The following is a 27,818-nucleotide window of genomic DNA, read 5'->3' on the forward strand; positions in this document are numbered from 1 at the left end:
TGGAGTTTAAGAGAGTTCTGGGCAGGAGATAGAATTTTAGAAGTCCTTGGCATGTAAATGAGTTTAAAGCCCTAAGACTGGAAGAAAGGGCTCATAGAGAGAGTAAGATAGAGGACAAAAGGCTGAACCCTGGGGCATACCAGTATATGGAGACGTAGAAGATGAGGTAGTCCACCAAAGTGGAGTGAAAGTAGATGAGTGAAATGACAAAAAGAAAAATAAAAGAGGAACGTACCCTGTTCTCAGATTATTTTTTTCAAAGTTATAAACAGCAAGCTCCCATCTGGTCTATGGTAACTAAAGCATTATTATTAAATGATAGGGTATCACACATACATACACAGTCATAACTATATGAAATGAATGATATGTAAATTACTTTGTGGTGATCATTTCACAATGCATACCTATATCAAACATTGCATTATACATACACTTCAAATATGTACAATTTTAAAAAGGTTTATTTACTTTTAGAGAAAGGTGAAGGGAGGTAGAAAGAGAGGCAGAGAGACATCAATGGGAGAGAGAAACATCAATCTGCTGCCTCTTGTATGCACCCCACCGGGGCCCAAACCCACAACCCAGGCATGTACCCTGATGGGGAATTGAACTGGCGACCTTTTGCTTTGTGGGTCAATGCCCAACCAGCTGAGCCATGCTAATCAGGGCCAAATTTGTACTCTTTTAATTTGTCAAGTATATCTCAATAAAGAAGGAAAAAATTAAATAGTAGGTTATAGGTAGTCTGCTTATTCTGAAGGTCCCTTTACTCCGCCCACACTTTATCCTCTTTGGACCTTGATTTCTCAGCCTATTTAGAAATTTCTTGCCCTGGCCAAGTAGCTCAGTTGCTTAGAGCATTGTCCCAATATGCCAAGGTTGTGGGTTAGATCCCCAGGCAGGGCTCCTACAAGAAGCAACCAATAAATGTGTAGATAAGTGAAACAACAAATCTGTGTTTTCTCTTTTCTCTTTCTCTCCCTTCCTTTCTTTCTAAAAAAAAAAAAATCAACAAGTGAAACTTTTTAAAAAAAAAAGATTTTTTTTACAACTGCTCTATCATAAAAGATGTCTTCTTTCCCATATCTTTTTCCCAAGCCTTCTTTTAACATGGCTGTATTTAAGTGTGACGTTCTATGGGGTGAAAGATTTGATCAAAAATGCTTCTATTTTCTTAAAGGCTCAAGATCATTATATTCCCTCCAATTCCTGATCCTGGCAAGATTTTTAAAGAAATGTTTGGAGACCAGAATGATGATACCCTGGTAAGCACTGCCTCCATGAGATTCCAAATTGGGTTTTATTTTTTGAAACTATGGCATTTGTTTTAAGTTTGGTAAAATATACATACCATAAAATTTACCATTTTAACCAATTTTAAGGGTGCAGTTCGATGGCATTAAGTACATTTATAATGTCGTGTAAACATTGTCACTATTTCCAGAACTTTTCATCTCCCCAAACAGAAACTGTGCCCATTAATCAATAACCCTCAGTCCCTGGTAACCTCTATTCTACTTTCTGTCCCTCTGAATTTGCCTAATTTAGGTACCTCATGTAAGTGGAATCCTTCAATGTGTGTGTCCTTTTGTGTCTGCCTTCTTCCACTTAGCATAATGTTTTCAAGGTTCATCCATGTTGTAGCATGTATCAGAATCACCCTTCAGAATTGGTTATTTGGAACTACATTTTATCTAAAACATTAATGAAGAGCTGATTGGAAATGTATCTCAGTCCGAGCATACCATTTAAGAAATCTCCAGAACACTTTATCATAGCACTTGGCTTCATTCTGTCTCTGGGGTAGGAGACATATTTGATCCAAACATGCGTGGGAAGGGCCTCTGTTATGAAACTAGCCCAATAGGCAAGGCTTTTGACTCTTGGAATAATTTTTACAGCTTGATTTCGGGAGCTATAAAGATAGGGTAAAGAATTGAAATAGATTGTGTTCATGCTATTGGCTGGAAAGCTGGCCTCTGAATGCATGGAAGTAAAGCAAGCCCACCCCAACTGTTACAGCTAGTTTGTTACAAACTCTGATGTTAGAATCTGTAGCTGGAAAACCTAAAACCTTATGGGAACAAAGGAATTTGAAGTTTCTCTTATCAATGCATTCACCCAAATAAAACAATGAAGACACAAATAAAATGAATATCTGTATTATTTTATAGTCTAAAATTAGTAATATGAGGCATAGGGCAGTTAATTGAGGGAAGTAGTTTAGCATAGTAGATAATAGCTTGGGTTCTGGAGTCAGATTGTCTGGATTCCAATCTCTGCTGTGTCATTTACCATCTCTTTGACCTGAAGTAACTTCCTTAACCTTCTGTGCCTCAGTTTTCCCATTTGTAAATGAGAGGTAATAATAACACTTGTCTTATAGCATTGTTATATGGATTAAATTTATTTCATACATAAAAATCACTTAGTGTGCCTGGCATATTATAGATCCTTAGTAAGTGTTAGTGATTTGTATTACTATCAATAATATTTTCCATTTATCTTTAGTCTCCAAAGAGTCTCCAAGTGGCAGTGATGATATGTAACTAGGGAAGTAAGGCAGGGAGGTTGACATGCTATCTAAGGGCGCTTCATTTGAGTCACTTTTACACCAAGACATGCTGGCGAACAGTGGATAACTTTGCCAGACCCTGAGGGGTACGGCACTACCAGGCAGGTAGGTTGAGGTAGGTCCAGAAGTCAGCTATCTGAGGGAGAGATTGTACACATTAACTAAGGTGAATATGGCAACCAGTGGTGCTTCAACTTTAGTTGAGTTACAATCACCTAGGATATTTGTAACAATATAGAATCCTGGACCCTAGCTCTAGAAATTCTGATTTAGCAAGTCTGGGATGGGCCCCAGGAGTCTATATAGTTGCCAGGGGCCCACAGATGATTCCAATCCTGGGGAGATAGTATGTAGACCAGACTTTGAAAATCATCGTTATAGATATTTGCCTTCAGATTACTCCCTCATCTCTTTCTTCATTTCAACAGCTACTGTGATAGATCCTGGAGGTTGGGAATTGTGCAAGTACTCTAGCAACAACTCCAGCCAGCTCTTAAAAGTCTACTATGTGCCAGGCAGTGCACTAAGTGCTTTTCTGATATTCCCTTACTTGAATGCTCACAAACACCCTGTGGTGTAGGTGATGTTAATACCATTCTAAAAAATTGTTTAAAAGATTTAATTTATTTTTATTTTATTTCTTTTAATTAATTAATTAATTAATTTATTTATTTATTTATTTTTAGAGAGAAGGGAAGGGAGGGAAGAAGACAGGGAGAGAAACATCAAAGTGTGGTTGCCTTTCATGTGGCCCCCACTGAGGACCTGGCCTGCAACCCAGGCATGTACCCTGACTTGGAATTGAACCAGTAACCCTTTGATTCACAGTCTGTGCTCAACCCACTGAGCTACAGCAGCCAGGGCCATTTATTCTTATTTTTAAAGAATATTTTTATTAATTATGCTATTACAGTTGTCCCATTCTTTTCTCCTTTTTCCCCCCTCTGTCCTGCACCCTTACGCCCACCAGCACCCCCCCCCAACCCTTAGTTCATGTCAGCAGGTTGTACATATAAGTTCTTTGGCTTTCCCATTTCCCATAATATTCTTAAGCTCCCCATGTCTATTTTGTACCTACCATTTATGCTTCTTGTTCCCTGTACCTTTTCCCCCATTCCCCCTGCTGATAACCCTCCATGTGATCTCCAGTTCTCTGGTTTTGTTCCTGTTCTAGTTGTTTGCTTAGTTTGTTTTAGTTGTGTTTTTTTTTAGGTTCAGTTGTTGATAGTTGTGAGTTTGTTGTCATTTTACCATTCATAGTTTTTGATCTTCTATTTCTTAGATAAGTCCCTTTAACATTTCATATAATAAGGGCTGGGTGATGATGAACTCCTTCAACTTGACCATATCTGGGAAGCACTTTATCTGTCCTTCCATTCTAAATGAAAGCTTTCCTGGATAGAGTAATCTTGGATGTAGGTCCTTGCCTTTCATGACTTTGAATACTTCTTTCCAGCCTCTTCTTGCCTGCAAGGTTTCTTTGGAGAAATCAGCTGATAGTCTTATGGGAACTCCTTTGTAGGTAACTATCTCCTTTCTCTTGCTGCTTTTAAGATTCTCTCTTTATCTTTAATCTTGGGTAATTTAATTATGATATCTCTTGTTGTATTCTTCCTTGGGACTAATTTCTTTGGGACTCTCTGAGCTGCCTGGAAGTCTATTTTCTTTGCTAGATTGGGGAAGTTCTCCTTCATTATTTGTTCAAATAACTTTTCCACTTGTTGCTCTTCCTCTTCTCCTTCCGGCACCCCTATGATTCAGATGTTGGAATGTTTAAAGTTGTCCAGGAGGTTCCTAAGCCTCTCGTCATTTTTTTCAATTCTTGTTTTTCATTCTGTTCTGGTTGAGTATTTATTTCTTCCTTCTGTTCCAAATCATTGATTTGAGTCCCAGTTTCCTTCCTGTCACTGTTGGTTCCCTCTATATTTTTTCTTATTTTACTTTGCATAGCCTTCACTTTTTCCTCTGTTTTGTGACTACACTTCACCATTTCTGTGAGCATCCTGATTACCAGTGTTTTGAACTCTGCATCTGATAGGTTGACTATCTCTTTGTCACTTAGTCCTTTTTTGGGGAATTTTGACCATTAGGGTCATATTTTTTTGTCTTGGCACAGCTGTTACTTTGTAAGGGCTGGAGCCTTAGGTATTTGCCAGAGTAGGGCAACCCGCTTTGCTGTGTTGTGATGCTGTATGTGGGGGAGGGGTCAGAGAGGGAACAATGCTGCTTCCTTGGCTCTCACCCCACTTTCAGTCACTTCCCCCACTATCCACAAGCAAGTTGGACCCTTCTGGTGCTGATTCCCTGGCTGTTGTACATTCTAGGATCCTGTGGGTCTCTCCAACGAACTCTCCTGTAAGGCTGAGATTTTCTCCCTCTGCTGCAACCCCCACAGATTTTTATAGCCAGGAGTTTTGAGGATTTATTTCACTGTGCTGGAACCCTAGGTTGTGTTGTCTGTTTCACTCACCAGTTGTTCCTCCTGGCTTATCAGCATGTGAATGTGGAACCAACAAGTGTGCTAGCTGCTGCCTGAACTGGCCAGGCCTGTCACCTTGCCCCACGTCCTCTCCCCACTGGCTGCCTGTCTCTGCCCCTCCTACTGATCTGGATGAATGTTTCTTCTTTAACTCTTTGGTTGTCAGACTTCCATACAGTTTGGTTTTCTGGCAGTGGTGGTTGTCTTTTGTGTTTAAATTTGTTGTTGTCTGTCTGTTGGTTGTGCAAGGAAGCAAAGCATATCTACTTATGCTTCTATTTTGGCAGGATGTTTTTTCTGGATGCCTATATATTTTTAGAGAAAGGGTAAAGGAGGGAGAGAGAGAGAAACATCAATGTGTGGTTGCCTCTCATGCACCCCCAAGTGGGGACCTGGCCTGCAGCTCAGGCATGTGCCCTGCCTGGGCACTGAACTGGCAACCCTTTGGTTTGCAGGTCAGCACTCAATCTACTGAGCCACACCAGCCAGGGCTGTTAGTACCATTTTACAAATGAGGAAATGGAGCATCAGCAAGGCTAGTAGGTGGTTACATGGGATTTGACACAGGACTGTCTGATTCTAGAATTCTTTCTTTCCACTATGCTGTATTGACTTTTGTAAGAGAGAATGCTTGTCCTCAAGCATCTTACCCCCTTTGAAAACTTCTGTATGATAGAAATAGAAAGTCAGGAGAGAGGAATTCTGACAAAAAGATCACACTATTGCTGAATTTATATAGGAGAGTAATAGGAATGCCATTCTGACAATAGGAGAGAAGATTAAATTCTGATTAAAGAGGGGAGGCACTAGCTTGTAGCAAACTGGGAACTTAGTCATGAATTTTCCCCATAGGTATTTTATTTGGGCACCATGGTGCATTTAATTTTTTCACTTTGGAATTTTGAGCAGGGCACACTCTCCAGTTCATCTCAGGCCCTACCATTCCCAATTCCCAGTATAGTTTCAGACCCCTAAAAGGCATTTAAGGCTTACTACCCCTCTTAGCAGAATGAAGGCCTGTCAAAGTTCCATAACACAAATGCCCAATATCTGTGAAAACATGTTTGGACTCACTAATACACATAAGACATGCCAACCAAAGCATTGATGAGATATAAATTTCCAGCCTAATAAATTTCTAAAAAATGATAATATGCAGTGTTAACCAAGTGGGTGAGGAGCTGGCACTTTTTGTGCACTGCTAGGGGTCTGTAAAATGGTATATATTCTTGCTGGAGAGCAGCTTGGTAAATTGTAACAAGAATCAAAATGTCCACAAAATAAATAAAACTGACATTATTTAACTATTTGAATATATTAAGAGAGTTATACACTTCTGTGGGAAAATTTGGGGTGACTTAATCAAAGGTACGTAGAAGAGGAAGCAGATATAAAGATAAGAAAGTTATCTTTGGAAATAAAAACCTAAACAAAAAAGGACATGTAATCATTGTTAAGCTGTTAATATTTGCAGAATGATAATACTGTATACACTGGATAAAAAAAGAATTTTTGATCTTGTAATTATACATTTAGGGATCTCTTTTTAAGGGAATAATCTAACAATGACACAAGGCTGGTCAATGCAACATTTGTTTTTCACATAAAGAATTAGAAACCAAGGAGGGAAGATGGCGGCTTTACTCTAGGCAGCGTTTTTCTCGGCTTCTGTGAAGAGGGGGGAAACTCGCGGATTGGTGGAGAAACAGAGCAAGTGGGCTAGGTTACCGAATCACTTTTGAAAGCAGGACATCAAAAATTATTGCCCTCACTGGAAAACCAGACGGTAAGGAGTCTGCTACAAGACAAAAGGGGCCCAGGGATCAGCGCGGGGTCTAGGGGTGTGCAGACCCCAGGCCCGCCCGGTGCTCCGGGGTCTGCCCCAGGGCGCCCGGGAGAGGGAAGTCGCAGCTCCCTCCCCCGAATATGGGGGGTGAGCAACTCCAAGGGAGAACGTGTTGCTAAAAGGAACAGATTGGCCAGTTGGACTGGGAAAAAATCACCCAGAGACTATGAACACCTACCCAGAGACTTGGGAGGAGTGTGGGACTCTAGCCGACAGGACCAGGGGCAGCCTTGAAGGGCGCCTGCTCCCCTAGCCCAGTGGAAGTGCAGATTGGTGGGGAGCACAGAACCGGGCCGCGCTCAGCTCGAGCCCCATAGGGAGGCCTGAATCGCACGCTGCAATCCCGGGAGGGACGTGGCACTTGGTGCGTTCCTACAGTGGTGGCTCAGAGATTTCTAGCCAGCCCGACCGGGGGAGCAGGGAAAGGCACCCACACTGGGACAGAGTGCGGTTCGGCGGGGAACACGGAGCTGGAAATGGCTTGGCTCACACACCGTCAGGATGACTGACTCTCGTGTGCTTTGATCTTGGAAGGGTCTCGGCGAGGCGCTTAGGGTGATCCTAGACCCCGAATCTCAAAAGTTTGGGGGAGGGGTGTGCCCTTTTACATCCCCAGGGAGGGCGCAGTGAGTCCCAAAACGTCGCGGGTGCCTCCTGAGATCACAGAGCTGGAAACCTGCAGGACCCCGGAGTCTGGAAGAACATGGAAGTGAGATACAAAGAGCCAGTGTGTTTGGGAGTGCCCAGGCTACCTGACAGACCTGCTGAGATCTGGCTAGGAGAGAGAGAAGCATTTCAAAGGTCCCTCAGCCAACTGAAGCCAGCAAGATCAGAAAAACTGGTCTGGCCAGTTAGAAACCAACAAGAGGTTTTATTTTTTGTTTTTGTTTACTGTTTTGTTTTGTTATGTTTTGTTTGATTTGGTTTGGTTTGGTTTCTCTGGCTGTTGTTGGTTGATTGATTTTATCTTGTGTTTTATGTGACATTTTATTTTTCAATTCTTATTATTTTTATCTCGCAATCCCTTATGTTTCTCTTCCATTCATCCTAATATTATTCTTTCCACTCCAAATTTATCTCTCCTGCACTACATCTTCTTTTCTTTCCTGTTTTTTAATCTTGCAAGTTACTGTAAATTTGTATTATCTTCCTCTCACTTTTCCGACATTTTTTATTTTAATAATATTTTGGTATTCTTTTTCTTTCTGTATAATCTTCTTTGCTTGGCTGGTTATACTGTCATTTGACAGGTTCCCCCTGGTATCTCAGTCACAAAGTGGTGATTAGTTACTATCCTTCATCTGTGTTCCATTAATACACCTCTCAAGGTTCTATACTCTTTATTCTTGTTATCTAAACCTCATCGATTCTGCCACAGGACTATCACTTTACTATTACTGCTAGTAAGACCTAGTCTATACAATTGTAAATGCTTCTCAATACCCCTACCTGATCTCAGCCCACTTTGCAATTTTCTGAACTATACTATTGTGGGGGTTGTCTCTATTCTTTTACACACTGCTCCTATATACTAATCTTTAGTCCAACCCTACCTTAGAATCTGACCTCCCACAGCTTCACAGCTTTCTAGATCCAACTAATCCTCTCGTCCCCAATAAGAGTCTTACCTTCTTTGCATCCTTTCTAAAACGTGGATAGTGGGATGGAGGATCATGGTTAACACTATAAGGAGCCAAAGGATAACCCATCTCTTCTCTACTGGCTGCTAAAGTAAATATCATAGTATACTGTCTTGCTGTCTTAAACCATTTTGCCTTACTCCTCCAACTGATCACAAAAAAGAGTAGGGGGAAGCTGTGAACACCAGGATACACGAAGGAGATTGCACCACTGAATCTCACAAATATTCTACCACAGAAGTTCACACCATAATTACAGGGAACCAGAACAGATCAAATTAACAAACAAGAAGAAAAAAGAAGAAACCCATGAACAATGAAAAAACAAAGAAACAACCCCCAATTGAAGGGAAACGAGGAAGCCTCAGGAAAAATGCTAAACGAAATAGAGGCAACTCAACTATCAGATAGTGAGTTCAAAACAATGATTACCAGGAAGTTCAATGAACTCACAATGAGCTTTCAGACATTAGAGGGAAACTACATCAATCTCACTGCAAACTATATAAACATGAAAAAGGAAATAGAAACTCTCAACAAAGGTCAAGAGGAAATGAAGAATACAATTTCTGAACTGAAGAACACAGTAGAAGGAATGAAAAGCAGGATCGATGAAGCGGAAGATCGGATTAGCGAGCTGGAGGACAAAGTAGAAAACAGCATCCAGAAAGAGCAAGAAAAGGAAAAGAGGCTCAGAAAGAATGAAGAGGGATTAAGAGAAATGCAAGGCAATATGAAAGGTAATAATATCCGTATAATAGGGATACCAGAAGGAGAAGAAGAGCAAGGGATCGAAAACCTAGTTGAACAAGTAATGAAGGAGAACTTCCCTAATTTGATGAGAGAAAAAGTCACACAAATCCAGGAAACACAGAGAGTCCCAATCAAGAGGAACCCAAAGAGGCCCACCCCAAGGCACATCATAATTAAAATGGCAAAATTTCAAGACAAAGAGAGAATCTTAAAGGCAGCAAGGGAGAAAAAGGAAGTAACACACAAGGGAGGCCCAATAAGGCTAACAGCTGACTTCTCAATGGAAACACTTCAAGCCAGAAGAGAATGGCAAGAAATACTCCAGGTAATGAGAACCAGAGGTCTGCAACCAAGGCTACTTTACCCAGCAAGGCTCTCATTCAAGATAGAAGGCCAAATAAGAAGCTTCCCAGACAAAAGAAGTCTAAAAGAATACACCTCGACCAAACCAGCTCTGCAAGAGATTCTAAAAGGACTGCTTTAAGGAAGGGAGGGAAGAGAGAGAGAGAGAGAGAGAGAGAGAGAGAGGAACACATGTACATAAAAAACAATGAATAAGTACCTACCAATAATAACATTAAATGTAAATGGATTAAATGCTCCAATCAAAAGACATAGAATAGCTGAATGGATAAGAAAAAATGACTCACATATCTGCTGTCTACAAGAGACCCACCTCAGGATAAAAGACCTACACAGGCTGAAAGTGAAGGGCTGGAAACAAATCCTCCAAGCAAATGGACAGGAAAAAAAAGCCAGGGTAGCAATACTCATATCTGACAAAGTAGACTTCCAAAAAAGGTCCATAAAGAGAGACCCAGAAGGTCACTTCATAATACTCAAGGGAAGAATCCATCAAGATGACAAAAACATTGTAAATATATATGCACCCAACATAGGAGTACCCAAATACATAAAGAAAATCTTAGAGGACTTCAAGAAAGATATGGACAGCAACACAATTATAATGGGATATTTTAACACCCCACTATCAAAAATGGACAGATCTTCTAAACAAAATATCAGCAAAGATATTGTGGCATTGAACAATACCCTTGATGAAAAGGACTTTACTGATATATACAGAGCCCTCCACCCAAAAGAAGCTAAATATACATTCTTTTCAAATGTACATGGAACATTCTCAAAGATAGACCACATGATAGGACACAAAACAAGCCACAACAATTTCAAGAAAATTGAAATCATACCAAGCATTTTCTCAGACCACAAGGGACTGAAGCTAGAAACCAACCCCAAGGAAAAAAAACAAAAACACTCAAAATCATGGAGATTAAATAGCATGCTATTAAACAATGAATGGGTCAAGAATGATACTAGGGAAGAAATCAAAGGGTTTCTGGAAACAAATGAAAACGAACTCACAACAACCCAAAACTTATGGGACACAGCCAAGGCAGACCTGAGAGGGAAGTTCATAGTAATACAGGCCCACCTAAAAAGGTTAGAAACATTCCAAACAAACAACCTAACCCTACGTCTACAAGAACTCAAGGACCAACAACAAAGACAGCCCAGAGCAAGCAGAAGGAAGGAAATAACCAAGATCAGAGGAGAATTAAATGACATAGAGACTAAAAGCACAATTCTAAGGATCAATGAATCCAAGAGCTGGTTCTTTGAAAAGATAAACAAAATCGACAAGCCTTTAAGCAGAGTCATCAAGAAAAAAAGAGAGAAGACCCAAATAAACACAATCAGAAATGAAAGAGGAGAGATTACAACAGATACCACAGAAATACAAAGGATTGTAAGAAATTACTACAAAGAGCTGTATGCCAAGAAATTTGAAAACCTAGGTGAAATGGACAACTTTCTAGAAAAATATAATCTTCCAAAACTCAATGAAAAAGAAGCAGAAAGCCTGAACAGTCCAATAACAACAAAAGAAATTGAAGCAGTAATCAAAAACTCCCAAGACACAAAAGCCCGGGACCAGATGGTTTCACAGGAAAATTCTACAAAGCATTTAAGGAAGAGCTAACCCCTATCCTTCACAGACTATTCCAAGAAATCCAAAATGATGGAAGACTCTCAAACTCTTTTTATCAAGCTAGCATCATCCTAATCCCAAAAGCAGATAAAGACACAACAAAGAAATAAAACTTCAGGCCAATATCACTGATGAACATTGACGCTAATATCCTCAACAAAATACTGGCAAACTGCATCCAACAATACATTAAAAAGATCATACACCATGACCAAGTGGGATTCATTCCAGGGATGCAAGGATGGTTCAATATTCGCAAGTCAGTAAATGTAATACAGCACATAAACAAAAGCAAAGACAAAAACCACATGATCATATCAACTGATGCAGAAAAAGCATTTGATAAGGTACAGCACCCATTCATGATAAAAACACTCGGCAAAGTGGGAATAGAGGGAGCATTCCTCAACATAATAAAGGCCATTTATGAGAGACTTACAGCCAACATCATACTCAATGGGCAAAAATTAAAATCTTTTCCACTAAGATCAGGAACAAGACAAGGCTGCCCACTTTCACCACTTCTATTCAATATAGTACTGGAAGTTTTAGCCACAGCAATCAGACAAGAAAGAGAAATAAAAGGAATCCAAATCGGAAAGGAGGAAACAAAACTGTCACTGTTTGCAGAGGACATGATAGTATACATAGAAAATCCTATAGATTCTACCAAAAAACTGCTTGACCTAATAAATGAATTTGGCAAAACAGCGGGATTCAAAGTCAATATCCAGAAATCAAAGGCATTTCTGTACACCAACAATGAAACAGCAGAAACAGAGGTCAAGGAGAAAATCCCATTTGAAATAGCAAAAAGAAAAATAGAATACCTAGGAATAAACCTAACCAAAGAAGTAAAAGACCTGTATTCAGAAAACTAGACAACACTGAAGAAAGAAATCAAGGAAGACACAAACAAATGGAAACATATACCGTGTTCATGGATTGGAAGAATTAATATCATCAAAATGTCCATACTACCCAAAGCAATTTACACATTCAATGCAATTGCTATTAAAGTACCAATGGCATATTTCACAGACATAGAACAAAGACTTCAAAAATTTATATGGAATTATAAACGACCCCGAATAGCTGCTGCAATTTTGAGAAAGAAGAGTAAAGTAGGAGGGATCACAATACCTGACACTAAACTATACTACAAGGCCACTGTAATCAAAACAGCCTGGTACTGGCATAAAAACAGGCACATAGACCAATGGAACAGAGCAGAGAGCCCAAAAATAAGCCCAAGTCTCTACAGTCAATTAATATTTGACAAAGGAAGAAGCAACATTAAATGGAATAAAAATCGCCTCTTCAACAAATGGTGTTGGGAGAACTGGACAGCCACTTGCAAAAAAATGAAACTTGAGCACCAACTTACACCTTATACAAAAATAGATTCAAGGTGGACAAAAGACTTAAATATAAAACATGACACCATTAAAGTCCTAGAAGAGAACGTAGGTAGGAAAATCTCAGATATTTCACGCAGAAACTTTTTTACTGACTTGTCTCCTAGAGCAAGGGACATAAAGGAAAGAATAAACAATTGGGACCTCATCAAAATTAAAAGCTTCTGCACAGCTAAAGAAAACAGTATCAAAATTAAAAGAGAACCAACTGTATGGGAAAACATATTTGCCAATGATACCTCAGACAAGGGTTTAATCTCCAAAATATATAAAGAACTTACAAGACTGCACTCTAAGAAGACAAGGAATCCAATTAAAAAGTGGGCAAAGGACTTCAACAGACACTTTTCCAAGGAGGACATACAGAAAATCCAGACACATGAAATGATGTTCAATATTGCTAGCTATCAGAGAGATGCAAATTAAAACCACAATGAGATACCACTTCACACCAGACAGAATGGCCATCATAAACAAAGCAACAAACAACAAGTGTTGGAGAGGTTGTGGAGAAAAGGGGACCCTAGTGCACTGCTGGTGAGATTGCAGACTGGTACAACCACTATGGAAAGCAGTATGGAACTTCCTCAGAAAACTAAAAATGGATCTGCCTTTTGACCCAGCAATTCCACTGCTGGGACTCTATCCTAAGAATACTAAAACACCAATTCAAAAGAACCTATGCATCCCAATGTTCATAGCAGCACAAGTTACAATAGCTAGATGCTGGAAGCAACCAAGATGCCCATCAGTAAATGAATGGATCAAAAAACTATTGTACATTTACACAATGGAATTCTATGCAGCAGAAAGAAAGAAGGAGCTCCTACCCTTTGCAACAGCGTGGATGGAGCTGGAAACATTATGCTTAGCGAAACAAGCCAGTCAGTGAAAGACAAATACCATATGATCTCACCTTTAACAGGAACCTAAAAAACAAAACAAAGAAACAAGCAAAATATAACCAAAAACACTGAAATAGAGGACGGGCTGACGGTGACCTGAGGGGAGAGAAGAGGGAATTTAAGGGGACAGTGGGAAGGGTTCACAGGAACAAACTTAAAGGACACATGGTCATAAACTAAGGGGAGGGTGGTAATGGGAGGGAAGTGGGGAGGGTGGGAGCGGGGACTGGATTGGGAGTAAAAAGGAGAAAACTGTATTTGAACAATGATTAAAATAAAAAAATTAAAAACAAAGTTAAGAAAGAAAGAAACAAACAAAAAAGAATTAGAAACCATGGAACATCAACAATTGAAAGTAGTTTTTAAGAAGTTAGGTTTTTAATACATTTAATGCCATAGTAAAACATTCATGATATAAAAGTAATATATCATAAATGTATTGTGTAGTATAATCCTAATTTTTTAAAAAATGTTGTGTTTGTTTCTTAGAGATGGGGGAAGGAGAAAGAGAGGGGGAGAAACATTGATGTGCTAGAGAAACATCAATCAGTTGTGTATCAAAGGTGCTCCAACCTAAGAGTGAACCTGCAACCCAGGCATGTGCCCTGACTGGGAACTGAACCAACGACCTTTTGGTTCCCGGGATGATGTGGCCCAACCCACTGAGCCACACCAATCAGGGCTATAATCCTAATTAGAAAAAAAATGAATGAATGTTTACGCAGAACAGTGAGTGGCTGGAAATGGGTCAAAGGATCATCTCTGGGCCCATTGGGCAATTGATATCATTCTGTCTTTACCTTTATGAAATTTCCAAATTGCCCATAGTGAGCATGTGTTACTTTTATGATAAAAAGAAGCCCTGCATCAGTTATTAAGGGAACAGCGAATATTGTAGTCATCCAAGTCTGAGAGGTGATAGGGACTTGAACCAGGGTGGTAGCAGAGGAAATTGATGCAAGAAACACTGAAGGAAACTCATTAGATTTGGTGACTGTGTGTGGGTCATGAAAGGTGGGGAGAAAGTAAAAAAAAAAATCAGGATTTCAAGCCTGGGTGATGGAATGAATGATGGTAACACTGACAGTGAAATCAGATCAATTATCTTTCTCAGAAAAGGGAAAATTGCTTTTTTTTCAGTTTGCTGTCTAGAGAATAATATGTTGTCACTGTGAGTCAGATGATGCTATAATTTGGTGAGGTGGATACACTAACAAGATGGACCATGAAAAGCATTTGATTTTTTTGTTTGTGATAGTTGCAGACCATGAAATAAAATCAGTGTTTAAAACTAAAAGTATAATATAGCCCTGGTTGGTGTGACTCAGTGGATTGAGCACCAGCCTGTGAAGCAAAGGGTCACTGGTTCAATTCCCAGTCACGGCACATGCCTGGACTGATGGCCAGGTCCCCAGTAGAGGGCACATGAGAGGCAACCACACATTGATGTTTCTCTTTCTCTCTCCCTTCTCTTCCCTTCTCTAAAAATAAATAAATAAAATCTTTTAAAAAATACTGAAAGTATAAGAAAAATACCAGTGGGGATATTGGTAATAGAACAAATTTCCATGTTTCCTTTTTAACCCAATAAACAGTCTTCTTTCTCTACATGGCAGCAATCCTGTTACTTCTAGAATCATCAAATCACAGAATGAACGTGGTCCTAGAGTCACGTGATAAGGTGGAGGTTTACGTGGTTAATTGTATTTCTGTAATTATAAATTTTCAAAACTCTAGATTCTAGTCCTGCCTCCTCATTTGAGAGATGGGGACATTGGGGCTTACAGAGAAATTTCTGAAGGACTAGTACATAGAGAAATAATTGTAGAACCTAAATAAGAAGCCATTATAGCCCTTTACTGACTTATAATCCAAAGAAATAATCCATGTCCTTTTTAAACAAACACCAATAGTGTTTCTTTAAAATCTTATTTAGGTGTGGCCACAAATAAATTCAATCTTCTGCATAGTTTTTCTTAAGGTTTCTAGTGTTTTGAAGTGTTTTGTTCATCACTGTAGTAACATTTTGGCCAACAGCATTTCTTCCTGTTCCTTTGCTGTTTTGCCTTTTCTCTGTGAGTAGTTGGGCTGCTGGCCATATCGGGAGAGGGGGGCACACAGGGGATTGCTTCTCCTTTGCATCTGTGTTTATGTTTCATCCACAAAATATTTATTTATTCTTTCCCTGCTTCTTGGAAACCAAATATATTTTCAGTACTGTGCCAGTTTTGCATTCCTAATTGGAAAGCAGCTCTATAACTTGGAGTTGACTTCAAATATTGCTGATTTTTTAAAGTTCAGCATATCTCTTTAAAAAATAAGAATGCTATTCTGTATGGTCAAAGCAGCATGATCATACTTTAAGAATTATTCATTTCTTCATATCATCTAATACTTAGTCCATATTTAAATTTTTCCCAACTGTCCCAATTGTCAAGAGACAGATACTGTACACTTGTCCCACCATTAATAAGGCTAAGATTGACCCCTCCTGCCATCTACACTTATTTCCCCCTTGTAACCTGATGGTAATTTGTATGGTGTTATGTAAGTGCCCTGTCAACTCTTCAGTTAATGTTTTTATGCCAGTTGAATCACTAATTTCATTAGGGGTTGTGTAATGATGATTTTTTCTCATCTACTATTTAATCTACATTTATAAGATGGCACTTTTCTATAAAGTACTGCTTCCAGTCATCAACTGGACTCTTTGTTTCTGAAATTAAGTTTTGGCTAGAAAGGCAGGAAACATGTTTTATTCTTTACCTCAATTTTTAAAGTGAAGGGTTGGATTATTAGCCATATCAAATGGTACCAAATTAGCCCCCTCCACACCACATTCAACAGTTCTTTTTGAAGCTGCAATGATTTTAAGGCATGGGGACCTTCAATTTATATTGTACAATTTCCTACTGTGAATGTTGATCTGAAGAAGACTGGGGCATGTAATCAGTTCACTTGTATACAGAAGGCCAGTGTTTTGCGTGGTGCTTAGGTCTCTGAAATCCACTTAATTTCTATGCAAAATTCAATGTGGGAAATAACCAAGTCTTGAAAGTACTCTTGAATTGAGAATTGATATTCCATTATGCTATGAGATTTGTTTATTTCTTTAAAATATAAAAGCCTGTATAACACACTATTTTTCTAGGATTAGATCTTGCACCTGAAGTCAGTTGTGTTAGCCTCCTAACCACTGATTTTTTTCATCTATGATATTTTTCATCTTTGGCCACTATTCTATTGTTAATTACCTTGTTTAAAAAACCAGGAGTGTGAGAATTGAATTGTGAACTGGTAATTTTGTGTATTTACTTTTTTCTATGAGTAATTTTAAAATTTGACTGACATACAATTTACAAAATTGAAGAATACGTCAGAGCCTTTCCATTTGTTCCTTTTACCTCACATGCCCATAGTCATAGAAGCAATGTTCAAGAAAAGGCCATGATACTGATGATGGGTGAAAATGAGAGTAATCCAAGTTTTAGGAATGAAACAAGCCAATTGAAAGAATGAATGTATCCTCAGAAGCCTTTTCTGCTGCAGTGTGCACCTCATTGAAACAGATTGCTTTATTCCTGTCCAGTACAGCTAAGTACTGGGTCTCATGACCAGAAGCCAATGAAAGTATAATGTTCAGGGTGTATTTTTAAAAATGAAAACATTTTCTTTTAAATTAATACATATTTATTGTAGAGGAATTAGAAATACAGATAATCAAAAGAGAAAAATAAAGTCACTCTTAATCCTACCACTCAGACATAACCATATTTAATGTTAGGTGAACAAAATAGAGAAATGAAAATACCGGCCTTTGCTGATGTGGCTCGATGGATTAAGTGCTGGCCTGCAAATCAGAAGGTTGCTGGTTTGATTCCCAGTCAGAGCACATGCCTGGGTTGTGGGCCAGGTCCCCAGTAGGGGGTGTATGAGAGGCAACCACACATTGATGTTTCTCTGCCTCTCTTTCTCCCTTTCTTCCCCTCTGTCTAAAAATGGATACATAAAATGTTTTGGAAAAAAAAAAAGAAATGAAAGTACTTTTATTGGTAAATGGAATAACAGCAATACGAACAATAATGATAATAGTTCATGCTTACTGAATTTTTACTATGTATCAAACACTTTTCGAGGCACTTTACCTATTAATTGGTCCCCGTCTGCAGTAGTTATTATCTCTGTTATACAGATGAAGAAAATGAGACACCAGGGTATTACATGTAATACTGCTAGTGCATAGCAGTGGTAGGATCCAAACTTAACCAACAAGTATCAGAACTAGGATCTGCACCCAGGCATCCTGATTCTCTACTCCACATTTTTAACCAACCACATAAAATGTTTTAATAAGATGCTTATATTACATTTTATTTGGATTTAACAGGTGGGAAACAAATAGGTGAAACTAATAAAGAATTTGTGAACTTTGGACAACTTATCAAATAGTTTTTAATGATTGCTAAAAAGAGTGATTTTTTCATTTTGCTCTTCCCCATTCTCTCCCTATTTTAAAAGTTGTCCAGTATCTACACTGTCAGTGCAGGTGGCCATTATATATTATATTATGTCCCTTATAGCCCTCATCTGTGTGGGTACGTATTTGATGTTTACTAGATGTCTTTATGTCACTCCAGTCATTTTGGTTGTTTGAAGCTCAAAGTTTTCTCAGGAAGGATTCATGGGACCATTTCCTAAAATGTTTACACATTGATGGAGTTTGCTCTACTAATAATTAGGAATCATTTTAGCTAGATGTAAAATCTGTGGTTCACACATTCTTGCCTTGGGTATCTTAAATGTGTCCTCCATTTTCTTCTGGCATAAAATGTTGCCAAAGTCTGCTGACAACATAATTTTCTTTCTGTATTAAAACACTTGGTTGTATTAAAACTTTGTGTTTTTCACCTGGTTGTCAAAAGATTTTTTGCCACCCTGACCAGTGTGGCTCAGTTGGTTGAGCATCATCCCACAAAGTGAGAGGCCACTGGTTTGATTCCCAGTTCAGGGCATATTGCCTGGGTTGCAGGTTCTGTCCCTGGTCAGGGCACCTATGAGAGGTAATCAATATTTCTCTCTCACATTGATGTTTCTCTCCTCCTCCTTCTCCCTCCCTTCCCCTTTCTCTAAAAATACATAGGATCTTTTTTAAAAAGATTTTTTTTCAAAGTCCAATAATTTTACCAGAATATGTCTTAATGTTGGTGGTCACCCTGGGTTAATTTTCCAAGGTATATGTTGTGCCCTTTCAGTATGTAGTTTCAGAGTTTTAAAAAAATGTTCAGTAAAATTTTCTTCACTTACAGATTTTAGTTATTCTATTCTCTGGTTTTCTTTTTCTAGATATTTGCCACATCCTCCTGAATAATTTTTATCACCTTCATTTCTTTTTTATTAAAAAAGTCCTTTTCATCTTCTGTTTCTTTTAAGGCATTATTTTTTGTGTTTATTTGCTTTTGTATTCCTTCTAGCTTAGTCTTCATTTCTGAGGTGACTTTCTGTCACAACAACTCAACTCTGCTATTGTAGCATGAAATCAGCCATAGACCATACAGAAACAAGTGGGTATGTGACTATGTTCCAATAAAACTTTTTGAACAAAAACAAGTGGCCTATGGACTTTGGCCCTTAGACCATAGTTTGCTAGACCTTGGTTTAGTGTAACAGCTTTCTTGTGCAGATGAGGGGACTGAGCTCTCAGGTTTTACCCATTTCCTTGATTTGTAAGTAAAGATGGCAAGGGCCAGGGTGTTGACTTTTACTATAAGAGATCCACTTAAATTGGGTTCAGGATGAGCTTAAGTTATGCATGATTCACTGTTATAGCAAATGGTGTTACATGGACCTGTTAATACAGGTTCTTTCAAAAGTTTTCACTGCACTAAGACTTTTGGGACATTTCATATTGCCATTTACTAAGATGCTGGCTGACCTTTTGAAACTATTATATCTCTGAAGCAATGGTCAAATTTGAATGGTAAGAAAATAAAGGTAAAAATAATTGAAGTAAGAAAAGTATGCCACTCTTTTATTCTTCTTCAGAAGTATTTGTTTTTAATTTTGGAGATGTCCAGATTTGTATATCTTTTAAGATAACCATTCAATGTCAAATAACAATCCCATTTTTTTCCTCTTTAAGGTTAATTCCCAATTGTTCTGTTTAGTTAGTTTTTCAAATAAATTAAGATTCTTAGGTTAAAAAAAAGAACATAACAGGCTCATGGTTCTACACACACAAAGCTAAAAATAAGCATTGGCTTTGAGTACTCAGGGAAAGAACATGATTTAGAAAAGTCATCATGTATGTTTTCTCCTTTTTTCCCAGCACTGGAAGAAGTATGACATCTATGAGAAGCAAACCAAAGAAGAAACTGACTCTGTAGTGCTGATAGAAAACCTGAAGAGAACCTCTCAGTGATAGGGATAATTTATTTTAACCCTCATCGTGACTTTGTGAAGATTCTTCCCATTCTCCACTTGTTATCTGGGAACTTGTTAAATGGAAACCAAAACTACTGGACTACTTAAAAACAGGCAGCTCCTAAGAGCCACAGGTTTTTATGTTGTTGTGTATGAAAAACTAAAAATAATTGGCCCTTTGGAGAAGAGAGTGGAATTATTCTCAATGAATTATAAAAGCAGGCATCTTTTGTGAAGGTTACAAACTAGGAGACAAAGCAAAAAGTGATGATGACAGTAGAGTCGATCATATCAAGAATTGTGACATCAGCTTGAGGGATGGATCTATGCCTGCTTTGTATCATTTGTGTCAAACAATACCAACAAATTTTATTTGTGGGGGAACTCATTTTTGGGTGCAACTGCTAATGCCAAACTTGAGTCACAGAGAAGATCTAGCAAACATAATTGAAAAAAAAATCTGTTATCTGTTGTTTGGGATCCCAGTAAGTAATGTCTGTGGCTATTAAAACTTAAGAGGCTGGAATCATCGTCCCTTTGGCAACATTTTTCTCTGCTTTGAAAGGCCCAGCCATCAGTGTTCGTTGGCCATGATGATGACACCTACACACAAAGCAGAGGCAGCTTCTGCCACCAGGACCTTTCAAAGCCATTGCAGGCTTTTAAGAGCAGCAGAGACAGAATGACTTATTGGGTATTAGAGTTTGAACCACTGCATTCTGTAATGATATATTGTTTTTTTTTTTCTTCACCTCCTCTACTCAAATCAAGTATTTTCTATGTGTCCAGACTGTGCTAGGCCCCCAGGGGTGGGCCATCTCCCTTAAAAGGTGGACAATCTGGTTGGGACTCCTCAGTTCTTAACCACTTTCTTTTTCTTCACCAGTCATTTTCCAGACCTTTCAACTCCCTCGTTCCCACACCTGATTTCCCTTTTTCCCTCATTGTAGTCTTTCACCTTTCAATAGATATTAGAATATAAATCTACTCAGAACACCTAGAGGAGCAGGGAGTGATTTGCAGCTCAGGTAAATTGTGAGTAGACTGAGAGACAGTGACAAATTTTTGCATATTTTGTAACTTCTATGTGTCTGCATTTATTTGAAGGTTTTCAGCATTTACTGTTTCTCTACATATTTTCTAAACAGAAAGGAGATATTATCTTCACTTAGAATTTTGCTATTTGCTTGGTAAAAAGAATAGTTTTATTTTCCTCTTTTTCTTTACTGTCACAAATAGTTATTAGTAGGTTTTATGGCTTATATAGATAGCCAGCATCCAAGGCTCCAACGTTTGTATGCATTTTTTTTTGCATATGTTAGGGTTCCATTCTCACTCATCTCCACAACATATATATTCCCTCTACTCTTACTTACTCCAAATTTAAAGTAGTATGGAAATGATAGTGCCCTCCCCCACACCCTGTGTTTCTCTCCTTACACACATAGACTCAGATTATGGGTAGGAACTTGACAAATTTGTATCACCCATTCTCCAAACATTCACCCATTTGTATTAATCAAGTGACACTACTTGTAATTCCTGCTGTTAGGGGATGGGAGATCAGAGATCTCTGCTCTTCACAAGTTTGGGGAAAAGTAGCAACCTGCTTGCACTGCAGAGGAGGAGTGTAGTGTCCCTGGCTTTTCTGAGAAAATTGGCATCCAGAGCAAGAGTAGATGCCAAGGTGTTCCCTCCCTGTGCTTTTATTTCTGAGATCAGATTGAGGCTGGGAGACAGGCATGAATGTTCCACTTTGTTCTACTGTTGTGTAAAAAACATATTTACTTTTCCTTTGTAGGAATGAGATTCTTCCTAGCCAGGTATTTTATAATTCTGGGAAGCAAAACACTGAAATACCTCACCCAAAGCAATTTTTCCTGTTACCCTATTTAAATAGCATTGGTGGGGGTGCTTTGATATTCTTATTACCCAAGCATGGGATGCTGACTATCAAGCGTCCTGGGAGTGTAGAAATTGTATTTTGTTTCCATTCTCTTTTAGTAGTAAAATAGTTGAGGGAAAAGGGGGCAGTGAGTTATGGGAGTAGCTAGCTATGGCTGTTTTATAATTGTTGAAAAGCGATCCCCAGGTCTTGGGAGCTCTTGGAGACTTTAATACTGGGTGGAGTGAAAGTAGGTTTACAGTTCTTCGTATGGAAAATAATACAATAATTAATAAATAATAATACAAGAATAAACTGTGTTTCACATACTCACAACTGGTAACCTACTTTCCCTCCTACCCTGTACATCAGTGGGATTCTCATCACCTGTAGGAAACTAGTATGTTCATTTATTATTTTATGTCTAACCTATACAGATTGTTTTCTCTGTATACTTAAGTAAACCTACTGTAAGAATTTTCATTGTTATTCTTGCATTGAGATAAGTGTTTTCTTCATCTGGGCACTAAAGGGATATGTGAAACAATGTTAACATTTTTGGTAATAACTTCAACTAGGGATTATTGTGTTTAACTTCTTATAGGAAAGTTTGAGTAAAATAAATATTGTCTTTTTATATGTCAGCCAAATGTTTTCCTTTGGTATTATTTTGGGAAAGGCATTGTGAGGAGTGGGTGGCATAAAAAATTGGAGTTAAAGAATAAATGTGAAAAATTCCAAGATAGCTATTTTATCTTATACTCATTTATCATAAGCTTCCCCTCTGTTCTCTATATGGCTGTGTTTTCTGATAAGGCATGCACTAAGGAATGTAAGTATTTGATAAGCTATAGATATGTCAATAAGGGAAATGGAAAACTGGTGCTTTATAATATTCAGCTTAAAATACAGCACAATATACTTAAGGAAGCTGTCATGGTATACATGAAGAGGGACCCCCTAGATATAAATTAATCACATTACCAAGTTAGACTTGAGACTAACAAAATCAGTTCTCAATAGCTGTCCTCTTAAGAGAAGGTGATACAGTTTCGTATTTTCTATAATGACAGCAAAATGCTTGAATACCACAGAGGGTTTTTCTTATTTGGGTTGAGTCAGACCACATTTGTTATTGACTGAGTCTTCACAGGATCCAGACCCCACGATGTATACAGGGGGTTTTGATCTTGGTTAGGTTAGTCCTGTTAACTATCTCGAATGATCCAAGAAGATTCTGGAAATCTACTTCCAGGTAAGTATAGTTTTATTTTTTAACAGGAAACTTTTCATTTTTTTAAGGTTTTATTTATTTTTAGAGAGGGGAAGGGAGGGAGAAAGAGAGAGACAGGAACATCAATGTGTGGTTGCCTCTCACTTGGCCCCCACTGGGGACCTGGCCCACAACCCAGGCATGTGCCCTAGACTGGGAATCAAACCTGCGACCATTTGGTTTGCAACTCACACTCAATCCACTGAGCTACGCCAGCCAGGGTGGAAACTTTTAATTCTTAATATAGCAAAACACTGAGTATTATGACAGAAAACATTTAACTGAAGGCCCTTGGGGCTGTTATGTCTGTATGAGGTCCACGGAAAACAAATTCCTGTAGCCACACACATAGTCACCTTATCTCAGAGGGAAAGGAGCCAGCATGATCTAAGCACATTGATTTCCAGAGTCTCTTTTAAACCCTTTTAAATCTAATGATTAGATCAAGCAAAAAATTGTTTGGGTAAATACTGTAGCTAAATCTTGGCATGCTTTTACTTCAAGGGAGGAGTTTTACTGACATTTGGATGTGCTAGCTATTTTTGATATCGACCCACAAGATGATTTCTTTCTGAAGGTTCTTTGGCCTCTTTCCTAATGGCCATGTTTTGAGTCTAACAGCAATAGCAATAGGAACATATTTCACTTCTAGTTTTCAACATCGATTATATAGACAATTATATAAAAAGAGAAGATTAATAGTTATTGAGTGACTACTATGTGCCATTACATGTGTTATTTCACTAAACCCTCATGTGAGTGCCAGGAGATAGGTTGCATTATTATCCTCATTTTATAGGTGAAAAAGCAGACATAAGATGATTGGTCTATGTGTGCAAGATCACACAGCCAGTAATTGACTGAGACACAATTAGAAAACAAGTCACCCCAACCTTAGAGCTTATATAATACAGCCAGTGATGTATTTGTCCTAAAGAGGCAACTACCTAAAGAAGAAACATTTCACATTATTGCTGATTATCAACTGGAAGACTGAGGATTTAAATTACTTAATTGCAAAGTGAGCTTTTTACAATGTCTTAAGATTCATTTGTGCATTCATTCATCTACATGCCAGGCAATATGCTAGGTACTAGGAATTTAGAAGTCATTAAGATCCGGCTTGGTATCAGGTGGTTAGTCAGAAGGAGGCTACTTTGTTCAGGGGAAAGAAATCTAGATTAGAATTTAGGAGTTCCAAATAACCTTGACCAGGTATTTCTTCCTGTCTGCATCTGCTTTCCCATCTATGAAATGCAGATAGATGTTAGACTTAGTGATTTCTTATCCTATTCAAGGCTCATAACAGAGGCTATAAGTTGTGGAGCTCATTTAGAAGTGACAATTTTCACTATACAGTAAATAGTAGCAATACCATGGACAGTTCCCTTCCTCTCTTGGGACATCTACAAAATGAGGAGGTTGGACTAGAGCAGCTCTATTCTGACATCCAAACAAACTAAAATGATATTTACAGTCACCTACTCTTGATACAGGAAGGAGCTAGCTATTAGTAGTAACTGCCAAAAATAACCAGAGTAGGTCCTTTAATAAAAGGAATTGATATATTGAATGAATGCTGTGGTCCATCCAAATCAGAATTTCCAAAAGGGCCCAGCCATGGTTGTGCCTAACATATTTTTTAGCAAGCTTTACAGACTTTAGGTCATTTTGCCTAGAAACACAAAAATAGACTTTCTATTATATAGATTGCTTGTATAATGACTATATTTGATACATTACCTAAAATACAGTTCATTTGATTTCAATGCTTGCAAATTTGGTCATTGAATCTAATGTCTTGTTTTTCACTTGATCAAAATAAAACATGTACAAGATGGCGTCGGAGTAGGAAGGAGCAGATTCGGCTTTCCTCTGCTCAGGGGAGAAAATCCTGACCGATCTATGGAGTAGAAAGGCAAGCAACCGACATATTTCAGCATTTTTGAAAACAGAGGACCAAGGATTATGGCAGAACCAAAAGAACAAAGAACGGATCCTAAGGGGGGTGCTGCAACAAGGTAGGGTCCCAGGACAAGCGTGTGGTCCCGGGGCTGCAGCCCCAGGCCCAGGCCGCTGCTGTGTTTACCATAGGGGACTTGCGAGAGAGCCAGGTCAACTGCTCCCTCCCGAGCCGAGCAAGGTCTGAGCGGTGCTGGGAGGAATCCAGGTGCTGGCAAACACACGGGGGCAGTGAGTGCCTTTGGAGGCGGTGGACACCAGAGGGGCTGAGTCGCGCAGCGGACCCGGACTCCCACGGTCACCGGTCTGGCTGGAGCTTTGGTGGTGGGAGAAGCCAGGCCACTGTGGGGAGCAGCGGGCTTGAATGGGAGGAATTTCTCAAGAGGAAGGAGTGAATAGACACAGACACTATTTGGGGAATTCTCCTGAAGTGATCAGTGGCTCCAGCCTGTCTGCATCCCAGTTGTGGGTGCGCCAGTACCCCAGCCCACCAGCGGACGGGTGCCTCGGCGCATGGGCGCGCCTGCAAGGAGAGCATCCCCGCACACCAGCCCACAGCAGTAACCCTGGGGAAAGACCTGATTCCCACACCCAGGGCCCAAAGCTGAGGAGCCAGTGCGAACTCCACCGGCCAAGGAAGAAAAGCCAAACAAATCATCCTTCAGCCTGCCTCAACCAGCAAGAGCAGATAAACCAGTTTGGCCACTTTGAAATCAAGAGACTTTTTAATTTGATTCTATTTTTTTAACAATTTTTAATTTTTTAAGTTTTATTGTTTTTATTCTCTTTTGATTTCTTTTTCCTCTCTTACCTGATTTCTTGTTTTATTCCTTCCTCCTTCCTGTCCTCCAATTTTATCTCTTCTTCCTTCCTTCCTCTGTCTTTTCTATTTTTTACTTTTTTAAATTTTTTCCTAAATACCTACAAGTGAGACAAAATCCTGGATCTGTGAAAAGACCAAAGTTGAACCCAAAGAAGGGGCATCACAACAACTGGGACAGTGAGATAAATGTCACTCTGCTATTACAGAGAACCTGCAAGTTATTGCATATTTGTATCATTATTATTTTTCCAGTGTTCCTACATCTTTTTTTAACAGTATTTTTATATCCCTCTTCTTTTTGTATAGCCTGCTTTGCTAGGCTGGATATATTGTATGACCTGACAGCTTTCCCCTGATATCGCTTTCTATACTGTATTACTAATCTACTGTCCTTTAACTCACCTGTGTCCCACCAGCACACTACTCGATGTTCTGTACTCCCTATTCTTGTTACCTAGATCTCATAGACCCTGTCATATGAATGTTGCCATAATATTATTGTAAATAACCGCTGTTCCATGCAATTGTAATTACTTCAAAACACGCCCCCCCCCCAGATCCTAGCCCATTTCAAAGTTTCCTGAACTCTATTATTGTAGTGGTTAACTCTATTCTCTCACACACTACACCTATTTACTATCCTTTACTCTCACCTTACCCCAGAATCTGACCGCCCACAACCTCCCTGCTTTATAGATCCAACTCACAATCCTTCCTCCCCCAACAAGAGTCTTACCTTCTTTCCATCCTTTCTAAAAATCAGCTAGCTGGGTGGAAGACCATGGTTAACGCTATACATAGTGAAAGGATTTCCTATATCTTCCCTACTTGCTACTACTGTAAATAGCATAGAATTCTCTGTTGCTGTCTTAAACCATTTTGCCTTCCCCCTCCAACTGATGACAAAAAAGAATAGGTGGAGGAGGTGAACACCAGGATACCCACTGGAAGAGGAAACCCAACAACAAAGGAACCACTAACAGATAACAGCAGAAGAAGGTGAAGGAGGGAGTAGTAACCACACAAACCTCAATCCAGGACTTATCTGGAAATACAACTAAACAGTAGAGACAGTACCCAATACAAGCAACTGAACAAGATTTCTTTAAACCTTGTACACACAGAAGAACCAGCTTCAACACAACCTGCCCTCACCAGCACAACAAAATACAGAAGGTGGTGGACAGAGTGACCCACATTTAACCAGCTGGTGGGAAGGAACCACCAAAGAAAGACTCAACAACAATCAAAACCCAAAGGCAAACACAAAGCCAACTTAAACGACAGCCCAAGACCAGTGAGTTTGGGAGATCAAGGAAACAGCACCACTGAAACTCGCTGCTATTCTACTAAAGAAGTTAACAACATAAACCCAGGGAGCCAGAACAGATCAATATAAGAAGCTGAGGTGAACAAGAAGAGTCTCACAAACAATGGGAAGACAAAGAAATAATCCCCAAATGAAAGGGAAGGAGGAAGCCTCAAAAAGAATGCTAAATGAAATAGAGGCAATTCAACTATCAGATATTGAATTCAAAGCAGTGATTGTCAGGAAGCTCAATGAGCTCACAATGAGCTACGAGAAACTACAGGGAAGCTACAATGAACTCAATGAAAACTACATCAGCATAAAAAAGGAAATAGAAACTCTCAACAAGGGCCAAGAGGAAATGAAGAATACAATTTCTGAACTGAAGAACACAGTAGAAGGAATGAAAAGCAGGATCGATGAAGCAGAAGATCGGATCAGCGAGCTAGAGGACAAAGTAGAAGAAAACACCCAGAAAGAGCAAGAAAAGGAAAAGAGGCTCAGAAGGAATTA

The 27,818-nt window shown here is 39.0% G+C and overlaps 1 protein-coding gene across 1 annotated transcript in view; it reads left to right on the plus strand.

Moving 5' to 3' along the window:
* Window positions 1–22,582, plus strand: part of IL13RA1 (interleukin 13 receptor subunit alpha 1) — a 66,225-nt gene extending 43,643 nt beyond the window's left edge. Inside the window, exons 10-11 of the mRNA XM_028522657.1 lie at window positions 1,184–1,268; window positions 19,959–22,582. Of these exons, the coding sequence (XP_028378458.1) occupies window positions 1,184–1,268; window positions 19,959–20,051 (178 nt within the window). The 3' untranslated portion in view covers window positions 20,052–22,582. The remainder of the gene's footprint in view (window positions 1–1,183; window positions 1,269–19,958) is intronic.
* Window positions 22,583–27,818: the final 5,236 nt, after the last annotated feature.

Source organism: Phyllostomus discolor, chromosome X (assembly GCF_004126475.2).
Source record: "Phyllostomus discolor isolate MPI-MPIP mPhyDis1 chromosome X, mPhyDis1.pri.v3, whole genome shotgun sequence".
Taxonomy (NCBI): domain Eukaryota; kingdom Metazoa; phylum Chordata; class Mammalia; order Chiroptera; family Phyllostomidae; genus Phyllostomus; species Phyllostomus discolor.